The sequence below is a fragment of the Zonotrichia leucophrys genome, chromosome 7 (genome assembly GCF_028769735.1).
Source record: "Zonotrichia leucophrys gambelii isolate GWCS_2022_RI chromosome 7, RI_Zleu_2.0, whole genome shotgun sequence".
Lineage (NCBI taxonomy): Eukaryota > Metazoa > Chordata > Aves > Passeriformes > Passerellidae > Zonotrichia > Zonotrichia leucophrys.
Window position 1 is genome coordinate 4,059,482 of NC_088177.1, and position 17,244 is coordinate 4,076,725.

The 17,244-nt window shown below is 40.2% G+C and overlaps 1 protein-coding gene across 2 annotated transcripts in view; it reads right to left on the minus strand.

Moving 5' to 3' along the window:
* Positions 1–12,047: 12,047 nt before the first annotated feature.
* The window catches only part of ARHGAP15 (Rho GTPase activating protein 15), a 322,242-nt gene continuing 317,045 nt past the window's right edge, over positions 12,048–17,244 (minus strand). For both annotated transcript variants that reach the window (XM_064717976.1, XM_064717977.1), the window contains one exon: positions 12,048–13,327. In XM_064717976.1, the coding sequence (XP_064574046.1) occupies positions 13,144–13,327 (184 nt within the window). In that variant the 3' untranslated portion in view covers positions 12,048–13,143. The remainder of the gene's footprint in view (positions 13,328–17,244) is intronic.

Genomic DNA, 17,244 nt, shown 5'->3' on the forward strand with positions numbered 1-17,244 from the left:
ATATCTGAGTTGCAGCAGAGAGAAAAGTGTGGTCTTTGTAGTTTAATCAAGATCACAAGACTTGTTTTGAGCGTCTGTCATCTTTAATTTTACGGCACTTCATTTCAGAGTGGGACTGCCAGGGTCACATGCAATTAAAACACAGGCAAGATTTGTCTTGTGAAATCTTAACATAAAAAGTAATGTGTTACTCTATTTTAACTTTTCTACTGAACTCTGTGAACTCACTAATTACTTTTCCCCCTCTTGTCACCTTTTTGATATGACATGTATTTTATAAAGGAGATAGAAGTTTGGGATTTTTTTTTCTATCATGCATATGATTGAGGATAACAAAATTAAACCGGAGAAAAAAGGAAATGTATTTTTCAGAAATACATTTTTAGAAATATCTGAGCATTACTGCTTCAATTACAAAGGGACTGGAGGATCAAATTCAAGGAAATAACTATTAATCTGCTTAACTAGGGCAGGTAGAAGCGTAATAGCAGACCAGGGATTTTAGCAAGGCCAATCACACAGACTGGAGTTTATTCTCTTGAGTGGGGTGACAGGGGAAGGGTAAAGGGACTTTAATGTGGTGGGCCATGAGAAGCACAAAAAGCTGGTATCTGTGCAGCTTCTTTATGGCTTTAGCCCAGTTGTTGCATCGTAGTGATCAGTAAATTGCATGGACCCTTATTAACCTTATTGATAAGGAGCTTAGGGAAGTCCCATTCAGTCCAGAATATATTCTTCTTTTTGTTCCCCTGTCTGTCTCGGTTTGCAATCCCAGTCTCTTTGTACAGAAATCCTTTATGTTGCACCTCAAAATTCTGTGCAAGTACTCTGCTCATTTAACTTGGAGCAAGGGAACTGTAGAGCAGAAAGGGTTGGAGTACACATGGGGCCACGGGCCTATTTAAATATAGCTGGGACACCTGGAGAATGTTTGAAAAATTTCTTTTAAAGAATCTTTTATATTGTTCTTCTTTCAGTGCAGCTGGGGTCTGTGGGGATCAGGGGATTATTTTTGATACCTGTCTAAAAGAGTTATGTCTACACTGATTTCCATCCCTTGCTACTAATTAACCTTATTGTATACAGGAAACAGTCTATTTAATACCTGCATTCTTTCTGTAATGCCAAGTAAAATGAAATCTAGTGTGAAATCTAGTTAGCATTTGCCTTTTTGAAGTCATTTTTGAGTTTCCAGTCCGGGTGACTGTGACCTCAAAACTGAAAGCTATAAAATGGTGCCAATTTCAGCTCAATGGGAGTTTCTTGAAGATTCCCTGTTCACCTGGACTTGCACGTGTAGTAAACTGCCCATCTTGGTGCTTAGCAGTGTTTTCCCAGGAACCGTCTATTTTTTTGGGTCACTCAGAGCCCTGCAAAGCACATATATTCCTCCTGAGCAGAGGAGTCTCCTCCTTCCTGCTGCAAAGATCACACTTCCACTGTTTCAGTGTACAGAGACTTATAAAAAATTTAAATAGCAATGGTAAAAACAGATCCATTAAGGAGAGCAAGGAATGATGATTTAAAAATGTCACCAACAAAGGCATGGGATGGTGAGGGGTAGTGAGAGGAACTTAAACTATAAAATGAAGGGGGAAAATTGGATGTACCATATTTTAAAGGAGCTTTAAATCCTGTTGAACAACCCTGGAATTGATCCTGTCTGCTCCAACATGCAGATAGAGGACTTGTTACTGTACAGCATGGTTTCTGAAAAGAATATTCACTAACATGGATTATTTTCCATGTGCTTGAATGAGGAAATGTTCCCCTGGATGTTGAAAGGTTGAGCCAAGCCCTGTGGTCCTGCTCTCTCTGCAGATCTTTGAGTGAATCCCCAGCGTCCCAAAGACAGAGTTGGGTTTTTACAGGAGATTGGTTCAGTTCCTTGAAGAGGACTCAGGTCAGGTGGAGAGGGTCACTCTCTTGAGGACAGGCCAGCTGCATGAGCTTGGCAGTCTTTAGCAACAAAATCCTGAAGAAAGGGACATAATTTTGTATTGAATTTTCTTCATTTAATACCAAATGATGATATCAAGAACAAAGCTAGTCAAAACAAAGCAAAGAAGAAAAACAAAAATAACATTTTAATACTGACTGTGCATCAGTATTGACAGCATGGATACTGAACAAAGGTTGGAAGAGGTGGTTTGATTTATTTGTTAGTATTAAACCTTGGTGGACACATCAGAGGAATAGGACATTGATACCATTAGTTATCATCTATTTGGAAAGGAGGAGAAGCATTGTTTTCATTCCTGCTGGGGCTTGTCAGGCAGCTGGAAAATGGGTTTGATGGCAGAAATATAGGCTTATGGGCTTGAAGTACTGGGTGTTTGTAGGTGTCCATCCCTATGGCTAAGTGGCCACAGTGGGGATCCAAATTTGGTTTAAGGAGTCTGAAAGGTGCCCCTGGATCCCTTTGTAAATCTGGTCCTCAAGGAATAGGATAGAATTTTCCTCATTTGCTGTTTTCCTTCCATTTCCTGTATTTTATGCTTATTTTGGTCAATAAAGCAATATTCATTTACGCTTTATACCATTCTCCAGAAAGCACATTTCTTTGTGCAGCCTCTCCAAAAACAACAGAAATAATCTGACTTAACTATAAAAGATTTTATCATTTTTTTTCCTTCTGCCTTTCCTACTAAGCTCCTCTGCAAAACAGCTAGAAATTTTCATTTTCAAAACATTAGTACAGCAAATTGCCATCTTTCTGTGCACGGCATTCTCTATGTACTCATCATCTGAATGATTCCAGATCACTCTCCGGCAGCGTGAATCACAGCATGCCCTCATGCCTGCCTCTTTTTCAATTATATCTAAGAGGAAGACTGCTGGAGACCCATTTTTTCATCTTGCACAGGACCCCAAAAGTGCCAGATCTCATTTCAATATAATATTATGACAGTATGATAAAATGGATGTTAACAGGACACTGACTAATATGATCCATAGAGAAATGATAGAACAATATGATATTGGGCAGATTGTATTACTAATGTGCATTTTATGGACACAAAATTTCCTTTATAAACAGGGTTCTAAGATTTAATCCTTACATCCTACAACCCTACTTAGTGTTCTAAGACATTCTGCAGCACTGCTGAAATTTTCTTTTTTTTTGCATTCTTAAATGAAATATACATTTTTATTTTAGCGCCGAGCTGCCTATATCACTCCCAATTTACTAATGAAACTTGGCATTCAAATGACTCATCAGCACGTACTGCAAGGCATAAAAATAGATTAATGTGGCATACGTTTCTTTACCCATAAAAACGCACCTTCATGTAATCTCGGCGCTGTCTTATTCAACAGCAAGTATGTCATTTCCTTCCCCTAGCAGGTCGAGTTAAAAATGAGCTGGATGTGTGAGAAAGCCATTAGAGCACTAATGAAAAGCTCGATACCGTTTGAATTTTTCATCACGGGATATTTGTTCTGTGGCACACAGCACTAATATTTACTGTCACCGGTACAGTATGCACGGTAATTAAGTTACAGTCATCAACGGGCTGGATGTTAAGCAAAGATGTTTCTGTGAGAGCTGGGATCTCTCTCAATTGTATTTCACAGAATCATAGGGTCACAGGATGGTTTGGGGTGCAGAGAATCTTAAAGCTTGTCTTGTTCCACCCCTTTTACATGGGCAGGGCACCTTCCCCTATCTCAAGCCCCATCCAACCTGCCCTGGAACATTTCCACAATATTGCCCAGAGAAGCCACAGCTTCTGTGGGAAACCTATGCCAGGGCCTCACCACCCTCAGAGGGAATAATTTCTTCCCAATATCTAACCTAACATGAGACAGCGCTTGAAGAATTTGTAGGTTTGGTTGATGAAAAGAAGAGGAAAAGGGTTAAAAAGGAATTTGGCATCTGATCTATGCTCTGTATCAGTCTCTCCATGTGCTCCTAAGACCAGAAAGATGGTAAAGGCCAACTCAGGACCTTACTGGCTAAAGAGTGACTGTGTAAGAGAAATAAGTAACACAGGGACTGGTTTTTTTTTTCTAGAAGGTGGATTAAGGTTTAAAATTATGCACTTGCCAAAATTGTTATTGGTATAATGGATACTGCTCTCACCTGCATCATCTGTGGTGGCAGGATGGTGCTGAGTGGTCTCTGGTTTGTTCATGGGGTGTCTGGCTACCTCCTTTTCTCTCTCGTCTCTTCCCTTATTGACTTCAGAAGGATATAATGTGAAATTAATAAAATAATTGTAGGAACAGTTGGAATTCTGCCTATAGTGACATACGATGAGTTTCAAGAGCAGGAATAGCTTTTTCATCAAGCTCCAATCTAAGGTGTTCAGGAGACTTCTTTCCATGAGCACAGTCTCTTTGGAGAGTATCAGAAAATATGGAATATTCCACGTTTCCCAAGTGATTCGGCTTTTTCCTGCTGTACTGCCTATCCATTTTGACATACCTCCCATGCTCCTTTTCCTCCCAGCACCTGGTGACACCTGGAGCCACATCTGGGCTCGTTTTGTCACAGTCTGGCCACAGGTTCCTGGAGATAAAAGTGAGGCACATCTGCTGCTGTGCACTTGTACCTCTGATTTCACAGCAGAGCAAGGTGTAGCTTTACATTAGCAAATCAGAGTCGCATTCAGAGCTGTCTGAGCTTCAGGAACCTCTGGCATGTTTGTGCTCGGATGGACTTCTGACAAATCCCACAACTTCCTCTCCATTAGGTGGGCACAGAAAGTGCTGAACCTGGCTGGGAGGCGTCTGTCCCCTGCCCTTCTGGAGCCAGCCAGCCCAAGGGGAGCAGTTTCCAGCAGCACAATGATTTGCCTCCCCACCACATTATGCTTGGCAAGTGGCCTGAGACAGATGCACGCTTGCTTCTTAATTAGACAGATTTTTTTTCCTTTCTGTCCAGTGAGTTTTCCTGGTTTCTTTCACTGGAGAGTGTCCCTAGGAAAGGCAAGAGGCACAGCTTGTGACCCCTGCAGCCTTGCAAAACGAATTTGTGTAAGGCAGAAAAAGGCATCCCAAGCTGACATGGAAGTGAAGGGTTCCTTCTGCACTTGGGCATGTTTGGGGTCAAATGTTCCAATTCTTCTATGAATAAATCCGCAACCACACAGGTAAGAAAATAAAAGAATTAAAAAAGGTTTTGGCCTCTAAAGGTTAAAATCTACTCTGAGTAGAAACTTATTTGGGATATGAAGCAATTAAAGCCTTTTGTGAGTAAATAGGAATTTCTGCATACTGGAAAGGTTTTTTAGTGCCTGAGAAGAGCCTGTAGACCCTTTGGCCATGGATCTCAAGGTTCACCTCTCTTTACTTGCTCCAAAGCAATGTTTTCCTACCAAGTACCCACTGATGATCTTAGGGATAAATGGTGTTGCTTCCAAGGTGGAGCCCTCTCTTTCTCAACCTCTAAGAACATCACAGGTTTCTCTAGCAGCATCTATTTCCATAATATTTTCCATCTATATGTACAGGTAGGCAATCCAAAAAACAAAATGTAAGTGTTGTTCTATAATAGGCCAGGTCATGTACAGTGGCAGAAAATGGAAGAGGAAAATTACTTTAGGTGCTCTTTCCCTTCATAGAACAGAATCATGGGATGGTTTGGGTTAGAAGGGATCTTAAAGATCATATTGTTCCAACACCCCATGCCTTAATTCATCCCATGTCCCTCTTTCCCCCTGCCATATTTGCCTAGCTTTATGAAAGCCATTTGGGATGAAAAACGGGTTTACTGAGGGCCTGTACTGTAGGAACAGCATTTCCAAAGAGGTCTCAATTACCTGAAACACAGGCTCTGTGTGAGGGAAAAATATATCATGGTAAAGAGAGTGAATAAAGAGGTTAAAATGCCTCTGGAGGGTGACCATTGCCTGGACCTAATCACTTGATATGGGCCAGACCTCAGGGTCTGGACACACACTCCTGTTGAAGGTACCTAGAGGAGCAAAGACTCATCTGTCTCTTTTATCCATTCCTGAGGCATCTACTTGACAAAACAAGGAAAATCAGGGAAAATATTAGTTTGCTGTGTCAGGGTTTCTCTATTTCTTCCAGAATATTGAAAAAGTGGCCCCTGTCCTCCCTCTCCTTTCTAACACCTTGTCCAGCAGCCTCAGACAATGAGTAACATCTTTTTCTGCTGGTGCTGAGTCTGCTGGAGCCACTTAAAAGACTCACCTTTCCAATCCATTAGCTGGAGCTGATGTACTCCATGATAAACTCTGGAGAACCAGGGGGGCTTTTCCCTCATGCCATCAGATGTAAGAAATACACCCGGGACAGGAGAACACAGACCCAGAAATGCACCAGGTCTCAATTTATCCCCCTATGTTGAATTGTCCAGTCAAGGAAATGTTTTGATTTTCAAACCCATTCCTTTTTTTTTTTCTTTCATTTTCCCCTCCTCCTCCCTTTGTTTTGGGAAATGAGAAAAATATATAAAAGCAAGTTATTAATAAAACATCTATTATGCCCATGGGACAGAGGTCCTTCCGTATTGTTCAGATGGCATGTTTATTGTTGACATCTCTCTTTTCTCTGAGTATGCACAGAACCCTGAAATCCTTTTACATTTTTAATAAGATTATTTCTTTTTTTCAATCTAGTGCAAGAAAACCGCATCTGCAATATGCATAATACTCTCAAAAACTGCAGCATCAGAGGGAAAGCACTGCCAACGGTTTTGGCTATGTGCACTTCAAAGGGACACAATGTGAAAAAGAATGGCACCGCAGGTCTGAGGAAGGTGCTCACATTTTGCATCTTGGGGCGTGTTTGTTTAAGGTAGTTGCCTTATTTTTCAGTTCTCCCATTTGAAGTAAAGCAGATCATAAACACAAGAGGGAATTTGATTTGTTTTTCAACCAACGATGCTCCATAAATCTGGAGTAAGCCACGTTGTTGTGTTGCTTTGTCTGAGCTCAGTGTCCTGTGGAGCAAGGTGAGCACCAGCTCTGTGTTCCTGCAGCACTGGGTGATTTGGGGGTGTGTGGAATTTGCAGTTCTGTGAAAATGTGGGTCCTCCAGCTGAAAAACAAGAGTGTGCACAGCATCACCCTTGTGCTTCCCCCTGGGAGTGGGAGGATGCAGCCCCACACTGCACCCGTGCTGAGGGAGCTGATTAAATGTGCAGGACCCTTGTACCAGGTTCCAACTCCGTGTCCCTGAGCTGGCATTTTAAATTCCCTACTCACCCTTTTACCCACCTACCCTGTGGGTAAAAGACTGCAAGGGGCCCAGGAACCAAGATAAGGGTTGGTCCAGGCAGGTACCAGATAGCCAGGATTATGTGGCCAAAGCTGCTGATGGAAATTTGGAAAGCTGCAAGGTGAAGTAGCCACAAGGGAGAAAGCAGCAGCACTGGCACATTCTCTGTATATAGACAAAAATAGCATTTAATTCCCCAAATTCCCTTGTGAACCTGGCCCAGGCAATAAGGACAGTTCAGTTCTTCAGTGCAGAGCAGAAATCAGATACAAACAAGAAGCTTGATTATTTTAAGAGCTGCAAAGGGTTCAATAATGAAAATATTAAGGATCCCTCCCCCTTAGACGGTTAAGAGCTTGGTTCTAAAAGGCAGAATAGATGCACAGAGCATCCAGTGAAAGACAGAGCAAGTTATAAGAGGTGTGGCAGATCTTCCATTTGAGGGAAGGTTAAATTGATTAAGAGACAAATGAGAGGTGATGTGTTAGTGGTATATAGGAGAGTGAATTGCCAGGAGAGGTCACTCAGATGATCCTATTTAGCCTTTCCCATAAATCAAGAGCAAGCAGAGTGCTATACAATGGTACTAAAAGCTAATGAATTTAAAAGTGATACAAGTAAAATATTTTCTTACATGGTGCATAATTAACCTGGGAAATTCATCAGATACCATTAAGACAAAGAGCCTAGCAGGATTAAAAATGGATAATAAGTGACAGAAACTACATAAAGACAGAACTGTATACAGGGTGTTCAGCCATTTATTTAAAACCATTTACTGCCTGGGGCTGCAAAGAAACATCCCCTGTGGGAAAGGCTGACATAACACTGGACTTTTTCTACCTTTTTTACTGCAATGGGCAGGCTGGAGCCTGAGCAATGGGCTGGTCAAACTGCTTTCAGAATGGTCACTTTAATTTTCCAGAGCAGAGGCCATAGCACCACCTACCCCAAATTGCAACCAAAAAGCTTCTGAGCTGCTTCTTTGAAAGCTTTGAGGCAATATAGAAATCAGTGGTGGAGAGGTGGTTGTTCCCTTTACCCACCAGAAATGCAGCCAAAAAACTTATGGATGAGAGCTGAGCACAGAAATTGCTCTTTGACAAAGAGGAGAGAAGAACTGTGTGGAATTTGAGTCTATATTTTATTAACTGAAATGTGCTCTAAAACAGTGGTATTTTGTGGATAACTAATTTTCACTCAATCTGAGCTTGCAGTGTTTTATGGTCTCTCTTACACTTGTTGAGCAAAGCCTTCAACTTCCACTGAAGGTGTAAGGGGTGGCCCCAGGTGTCTTGGAGGTGTGGACAGCCTGCTTTGCTGGTACACGAATTCCCAGCACCTCTGAAGCATTTCTGAGGGTTTAAGGGCAAATTATAGAAAGTCACAAAACTTCACCGTGGTCAAGGCGCTGTAAGACAAATTTCATTCTGTTCTGTTGTCTCTGAGGTTACCCTGCTCTGGGTGCCTGTAAAATCCCAAATCCCTGATTATTAGAGGTGAATTCAGGGTGTAGAATAGAAAGTGTCTGTGACGATGGTGAGGTCATGGCAGAGTTTGCCCAGAGTGTTTTATGGACTCCACATTCCTGGAAGTGGTCAAGGCCAGGTTGGATGGGGTATGGAACAACCTGGGATAGTGGAAGGTGTCCCTGCCCAAGGCAGGGGGTTGGAATGAAGTGATTTTTAAGGTCCCTTCCAACCCAAACAATTCTATTAGTCTACTTAAAAAGCAAGGAAAAAAAAAGTTGGGTCTGAATTAAAAGAGCACTAAATTAGAAAGTTCCCTTTTGGCACATTAACCGTCTCTGTGTCTGAGTTTCTTACACATTTATGGACAGTGGCATTGCCTCCCCAACTATCATGTCCTGAGTATGGAATTCAGCTTTATTTTAAACATCAATGTTTGTTTTGTGTGAAAACCTGCGGTGAGGGCTCATGTTCTCTACCCAACATGAAGCAAATCTTTGCAACAAGACCCTCTAAGTAAAAATGAACTCAATATTTCAGGTATGTTTGCAAGTATGAGGTTGTGGAGTGTAAAATAGCCTGGAGTGATGGCAGAGGACATTCATTTGCTGTGGTCACTCGTGGTGAATTGGCACAAGGATGAGATTGCTGCTTTAGTAGCATTCTGAAGCATTCCTTAAAGAGAAAGGTTTGGGTACAGCCTGACCTCCACAGGCCACTTGTTTGTCCCTTGATCTTTAGGGAAATATTGTTCTTTAACCCAAAGTGGGTGCTAGGAAAGGCTCCTATGTTCTACAAAACAACAGCCTTGGGCTCCATTTTTGCATCCTGCAAAGCTCAGGAGCTGTGATGACACCCATGTCTCCGCTGATGCTCATCTTCCCTGAGCTCCAGGATTCCTTCCTGCACCAGGATTGCCATGCAGGGACCTGCTGTGCACCCCCAAGGCTCTTTGCCAGCCTCCTTTGAGGATTAGCCATGTAAAACCTACACCCTGCCTGGTTACAGTGGTGATTGTGAGCCCAACTCACTCTACCCAAGGTCTGCATCCTATGTGGAAATTGATTAGCTGAACTTCTTGAGTGCCTAGGGCTGAACAACAGCCTGAGGCTCTGCTGCAGCATGGGGGGCTTGCAAAAAAGGCTGAGTGTTACCTGCACCGTGCTGGCAGGGAATTAAAGAACTGTTAAAATGCATGCTGCCTCCAAAAATGTGTATCTACATGTATGCAAATAAAAAGAGGAATAAAGATTTGTTCAGGGGAGATTGTCTCCTCTTTCACCTGTAGCTCAGCAAGTCAGTGTGTCTCATAATTGTTTTAGAAATCCTGCTTTGGAGTAGAATTTCTTGAGTTAAAAACTGACAGTCTCTCACTGAAGATTACAATTCCACATGCTGATGTTTTATCTTTATTTTAATGATAAAATTTTGTAGCTGGAAATGCCCTTTTTTGGTTCAGTTAGAGGTTTATTTCTGATATCTCCTTTTACTGAATCAGTCTGAGTTTTGTGCACATGTTTCTCAGTTGAGTTTGAGTAGAAGATGCTCTTCACAGGGAGAAGATGCAGATAAACAGTGATCATTGGACATTTTTGTCTCTGCTGCATTCTCAGGTTTAATTTTTCTGATCATTTACCATTAATAGCTCCTTGCTCAAAATATCTGTGGCCCTTCTCAAACTGATGGTGGCTCCTGAAAAAGAAAGGCCTTCTGCAAGTCTAATTTTGACTTGCTAAATATTTAGCAGAGTTTGAGCAGAACTGCTACCAAGTGATAGTGAATATTCCAATCAGTAACAAGTGGAAGAGCAATGTGGTGGCAATACAGGCTCAGTGAATTGCAAAACTTGGACACTTTTGGGATTAAGAAATGTTTATGTCCAGCAACAAGAGTCTGTCAAGAGTCCTGGGCTGTGAGCTTGGGTAATAAAGAGCAAACTACCTAAGCAGAGAGAGAAAGAAACCCTGCTGCAGTTAAGGCTTGAACACTTATTTTTTATTTTTTTCCCACTCTTCCCCTCTTTTATCCTTCTGGTTTCTGCTGATGGCAGGGCCTGAAGGGCTGGCTCTTTGACTAATGGTTGAGTCAGTAATTTTTCCCATTAAATTAATGTATGTATTAAGAGAGACAGGAAGAATTGGTCTCTTGGGGAAGGAAGCAGCTTGGTAGCAAGGCATGGCCATTCCTTTGTGCTGTCGGGATGAGAAAGGAAAGGCATCTGCTGCAGGCCCTGGATTTATACACTCCTCTGGTGAGAGCCACTTGTGTCCCCCCAGATTCTCTGCCCACGTCCAGGCTGCAATTTAACAGAGCATTTAGCAGAGCAGTCAGCATTTTTGTGCAGTGTTCTTGTAAGGAACCCTTCAAACCCAAAGAAAGGCTCGTGTGTCCAAAAGTTTCCTTGATTTTTTTTTTCCCCCTCTTTAAACCAGTTGATCTTGAGAGAGATATGGTGCATTTCATAAGCCTTGTTTTACAAAAACAAGACAAGAGGAGTCTCCATGCTCCGAAGAAAGCCTGAAAGAAGATTAATTAATTAATTAGGAATCTTTTCTTCTGAGTGCAACAGGCTCCAAGTAACAAGTGAACTTTTCATTTCCAGTAATAGCAGAAATTACTTCAATAGCATGATTGTGAGCACCCGTGGGGCCATAATGTGAATGGCCTTTATTAAGGAATAGACTGAACTTCTGACTATCTTTCTTCCAGCCATTTCCACAGGCTATAAACAGCGCCTGGTTTGTTGCTATTAAAAGAGTCTACAGATGATGATCCTGAAAAGCATCACTGTTTAAGCACTCATGGCTTGACATTACCATGAAAAATATTTTCTTGAACATAAAGTGAATTTGGGCTCTCCAGTATATTATAGTTTTGTTCAGAAGTTGTTGAGCTGGATATTTGTGATACGAGGGAGACTTTTGTTTGGTTTCATGTTTTTCATTTTAACTACTGGTCACTACCCCTCTGTTTTGCTTGATTTTTCAGACATGAGCAGTCAGAAAAACCATCTCAGGGCTGGTTTTTATGCTTTCTTGGTGTTGTTTTCTGCCTGTGTTAGCACCTGATGAAAGAGCCTGGTCTTAGTTAACCATCAGGCCTCATTATATATTTGTTCCCATAAATGACCACTCCAAGGAGTGACCTTTCCTGAATAACGTGGAATTTTGCACAACAATGCTGAGTAAAAACTGAAGCAGCCCAGGATCTGCTGAGGTGATATTGAAGACATATCTCTCGTGCACAGCAGACCTATGCATTAATCCTATGTTTTGGGGTCTTTAATTGCTTTAAATATTTGCTTCTGGATCTGTGTTTCACACATCTTATTTACATGGTTTATTTTTCATTTTATGAACAAATCGATAACCAGACAGACTCTTTACCACACTGGATTAGTTTTATTTATTCTCTTTGAACTTGATTAAAAAGCTGTCAAACATAAGTCTACATTTTATCACCAGAATACTTTTACAAAACAGGGTAGGAGATGTGTATAGCTGGAAACATACATTTCAAAATGAAACAATATTTGATATATTCTAGACAGTTACCCTTTTGTTTATCCATGACAACTGAAACTAACCATCAAATGCATAAATTGATTCAAGTCTAGCCAAGTAATCCTAAGGGCATATGAAAAGGCTTTTTTTTTAAAGTTCTTTCTAGATGAATTTAATGTAGTTCACCAATAAAGCATCCTCAGGAGCACAATACAAATGCTACAGAACATGAGATAGCTGGGGAAAGCGGGCAGATGTACAGTGTGATGAAGAATCAAAATGGATGTTACATTAAAATGAGCAGTCATGCAATGTCTTCATTTCATGTACTGCGTTTAAGTAAAAATGCCAAAGTTCCAATTCCATTTTTAATTTCTTTTAGGCACTGTTATGCAAATGGTGACATTCTCATTTTGTTTGTGTTTGTTTATTTTATTTGTTTAAAAGCATTAAATGCAATTTTTTTTCCCAGCTCTCGGGGTAGACAAATCATTATTCATCATGTCTTTAATTTTCAACGTATATCAAAGAGAAAGGTAAATTATACTCAGATTAGCTATGAATGATCTCGTGTCACTGCCTTAATTCATTGCTTTAAATATACATACTTTAATCCGTTTTCCACAAACCTCCTCAATTATTATCTGTCTTTCTGTGCCATTGCATATGTTGGTAAACAGCATTTTCTATGGTCTAGGGCCATATGCTGTATGCTCAGCTTGCAGAAAAAGTGACACTTGGAGTGCTAGCATAATGAAACTCTCAAAGGGTTAATGCAGAATACATATAGGCAAATGTTGACAATATTTTTTATTCCAATGTTTGAAAATTAGACACAAAATCATCATTAAGTTTGCACAAAACGAGGCATCTGTCACTTGAAAGAAAAAGAAATATTTCAGAGATATGTTTACAGAAATGTAAAAATATTAGACATCAAGACAGATGTGAACGTTTTCAATAACAGGCCCTGTCTGTCAGTCTTCCCCCGAGCCGAAGATCTTGCTGTACTCGCTCAGCATAAGTTCAACTATCTGATTTTGGTACAGCATGTGGACTGCCATGTTCCCTGTCTCCTTTTCAGGTCTAAGCAGTGTTGGTCCAAACACAATTCCTAAGCTCTGTGTTGACATAAGATTCACGGATTCCTTGGCTGCTATCCTGTTGACAAAAAGGAAAGAACTGGTTAAAAAAGAAGGGTGTCAGAGGAGTCACTGTTGCTCTCGAAGCACATAGAGGCACTTTTAAAATGTTTCTCCTGATAGGGGTGTTTGTTTGGTTAACTTATCCAAAAGAAAGAAAACAGGGAGGCAAGGGAAATGTCTGCCAGTGTGACAAACAAGGAAAGGAGGGATTTTGTAGTGCCAGGGAGAAGGTTCCCTGCTTCCCTTAACATGGTCTCCAGCACTGAAAGAGTTGTGAAAACCAAAAAAAAAGCCCCTTAATATAGGGCTCATATGAAACACATTCCTTCTGTTAATTTAAATCCAATAAAGTGAGTATGGTCTGAAATGGATTGTGAAATTTATGTAACTAAAGACTTTCGCATGCCTTATCCTGACACAAAGTTTCTTGGAAGACACAGAGACCACATACCTTAATGAGATGACTTAGAAAATAATGGTAAGGATTATAACCTTTGATATCTTTATTACCCACAAAATTACAAGAGAAGGACTATTATTATTAAAAGTTGATCTTGTGTCTATATTAAGACTTAATATTCCTGTGGAAAGGGCATTAAGGATGGAGAAGTCTGGTCTAAGAACAGCACAGGTTTAATGGATGGAGTTTAGGTAGGAAGTTTGGCATAAATCTCTGCGGTGGTGAGTACAGACTAAGTAGAAATCCATTTCCCTCAACCCTCCAGAATATATTATGTATTCTAGGGTTGGAAAGACTAGTAAATGAAGACACATATTTTATAAATAAATTGCACAGCTCCACCAAGGAATGCAAACTAAATGTAGCTTTATTATGTAAATGTTTGAATTTATGGATGCCTCCTTAACCTGCTAGTTTTAACTCCAGTATTCCAAGTGGATTGTTGAAGCCAAGTTCTGCTTTTCCCCCCCTCTCTGCCATTGTCACTCATTTACCTTTTCAAAATCCAGACAGCCATTTAAAAGCCATCACAGCTGTCTCTGTTTTCCCATACCTGTAGCTGAACTTACAGCAAGCCACACTATAAGGAAAAGAAACTTTGTGAGACCTAATGGCTCCAGGCACTCAGAAAAGTGTTTCTTTCATGTTAGTGGGTGGGTCACACAGCAAAAAGCATCTCTTGTGGATTTGTGCCAATCTCATCGTTTACCACATTCCTGGAGCATCAACACTCATGCTTTTTTTCCCCATATATAAATAGGAAGAATACTTCTGCCTCGTGCTAGTAACCGTGGTGTCCATTCCACAAAACACTCTCCATATGGCACTAATCAGATTGGCTTAACTATTAGTTTCTTAAAATATAGCATCTTCATTAATTTTTTAAAAAAATTAATTATCTTTCCTCTGTGGTAATATTAATATATCATCTCTTCTCTTAGGAGTTCAGAAAGTCTCAAAAGTTGGAAGTTTTGTTGCCAAGCGACTGCGTGGGCTTTGATTGATGTCACACATCTTTATCACAATTAAAAATGTTACAGAGGTGATGAGATTGTTTTGCTTCATGCCACTTATGCAGAGGCATGTACAAAAAGCTTGGGACCTCTCCAGGAGAAAGATTTGGTTTCTGTTGAGCTTGTTATGTGGTAAAAGTTGGAAACTTCACAAGGTATTTGGAGATGGCATCAGCAGGAGTAGAGATGCATGTTCACTGGAGGGGGAAATTCAGCAGCTTTTTCTTGCGTAACTGTAGAAATAATCAATTTATTGATTATTTCTAAGGTTAAAATTCAGTAAATTTAAAGTTAAATATCAATAATTAATTAAAATTCTAAAGTGAAATATCAATAATTTATTTTAATTTATTTATTTAATTAATTTATTAATTTTTAAGAGGGTGTTGATAATGAACAGCATTGATGGAGCTGAAGGAGAAGCCCCTTGCAGGGAGAAGGAAGCAATGGACCATGGATGGGCAGAATCAGGGTGAAGAAATGTGGCAACAGAGTTCAATCTACTGAAGGGACTGAGGGACTGCCTTCCTTTGTCTGTACAATGTGGAGCAAGGTGTTGAGACCCCCTGTTCCTGATGGGAACACAGAAAATGGAAGATGCATGGCCAACCCCTCTGCTTTTGCTTGCCATCTTCCTGAAGGAGAATAATTCCCCTGGTTTATCCTGGAGATTCCATCCTTCTTATGACATCCTGGCAAAGTCCAGGGCTGATAACATTTCCCAGCAATCAGGAGGTGGGGATGTGGCATGAGGCAATGGAGGCTGTGCTTGGTGTGTGTTAGTGGTGGAGAGGAACTGACTGTGGCTCATATGTAACATGGCATTAAGAAAATTTGTGTACATTTAAGTTCCCTGACCTTAATGCTAGAATAAGTAGTACTGCATTGAGAAAGTGTCTTAAAAATCCATGATATAACAATGCATTTTCACTTGTTTGCACCATAAGAACAAAAAAACCCATAAAGCAAGCGAACTTGGAAACATGGAAAGTCTGAATAGTTAAATAATATGTGGTAAAACACAGCTACTGAAGAAGTAGAAAGAAGGAACTCAATCCACCCTGAATAAAATAATTATAAGTTTTGGACTTTATGTCTTTTTGGATTACAGACATTTACCAAAGAAATTCTATAACTGATATTTTTATCATCTGTCTACAAAAGAAGAAGTCAGTGCAAATCAAAACAAAATATGCACACTTAGTTCTTTTACTATACCTACTAGGTGAAATTGAGTTGTTAAAAGAGAAAACATTGAAAAAATGGACAAGAATTCTTTTTTTGGCAAGAAAAAGAGCAGAAAGAGTGACACACCATTTTCAACAAAAAGAGTGAAAGGAAATGCCAGAGGTACTTTTTGTCAAACCCAAATGAAAGGAGCAATGATCCATCAATTTAAGGTTATTTTAGAAACAATCTATAATCCAGTGCCACAGATGTTGGAACCATATCAAGAAATTGCTGGGTGCTATGCTGCACAAAATTATTATTTTTTTTCCCTCCAAAATGACCGAGTCTCAAGAATGTCTTCAGTCCTTAAAATCACAAGTCGGTAGAAACGCAGAAAATACAGTTCCCATTATTAATAGTAATGAAACTAATGATGAATTAAAACAGCAGAAGTGTCTGATAGGAGGGCTGTAGTGTCAATGGCAGATATATAAGGAAAAATACTTGGAATTTATGCTTTGGCTGTTGCCAAGGCAACTGCAAGCTGGAAAACGTGTGACGGAGAGCAGGGCAAGCCTACAGCTAAGAGGGTCATTGTATGGTGACTTGGCTCTCTAGTTCCATTAAACCTACACTTTTCAAACTCTCTAAATAAAATCATTATTAATTTTGACGTTTGGAAAGCACACTGGATTACTGCTCCAAACACAGTAGGTGTTAGGAAATGTTCTTCATCCATTTTTACTTTGTAGTAACTGCTGAGGAGAAGAAAGGGTTTCCACAGTGACTCTGACTCAATATCTTAATATTCCTATTGCACATAAAACATTGGGGAATTCAGTGTACTTAGGGAGGAAAATCCCATTGGAAAGGACACTGTTTTACTGTAGGCTGGAGAGTGTTGGAGGGTAGAGCCAGCTGCTTTGAGAACTGCTCACTTTTACTTTCTTATCCTTTTTCAGCCAATGAGGATTTAATTTTGCTCAATGACAGGGGCATTTCTACCCTCAGCAAAACTGGTTTTAGCCATGCCTGGTATTCTTTCACTGTTTTAAACTATATTTAAGGGTAACTATTCAACAGGAAAATCCTGTTATTGTTCCACAAACTGGTAATATAGACTGTGACAAAAGGACAACACATTACAAAATGAGGGGGTCAGAAGAGTAAGAAGGGGTTGCTTGGTATGAGGTTATGGGCTAGAATGGCAGGTGTAGGAAATGCCATCCCCTGAATAAAATGGGGATAAAATGAGGTTTTATTGTTATCAGAATCCTGTCCTCCAGTTAT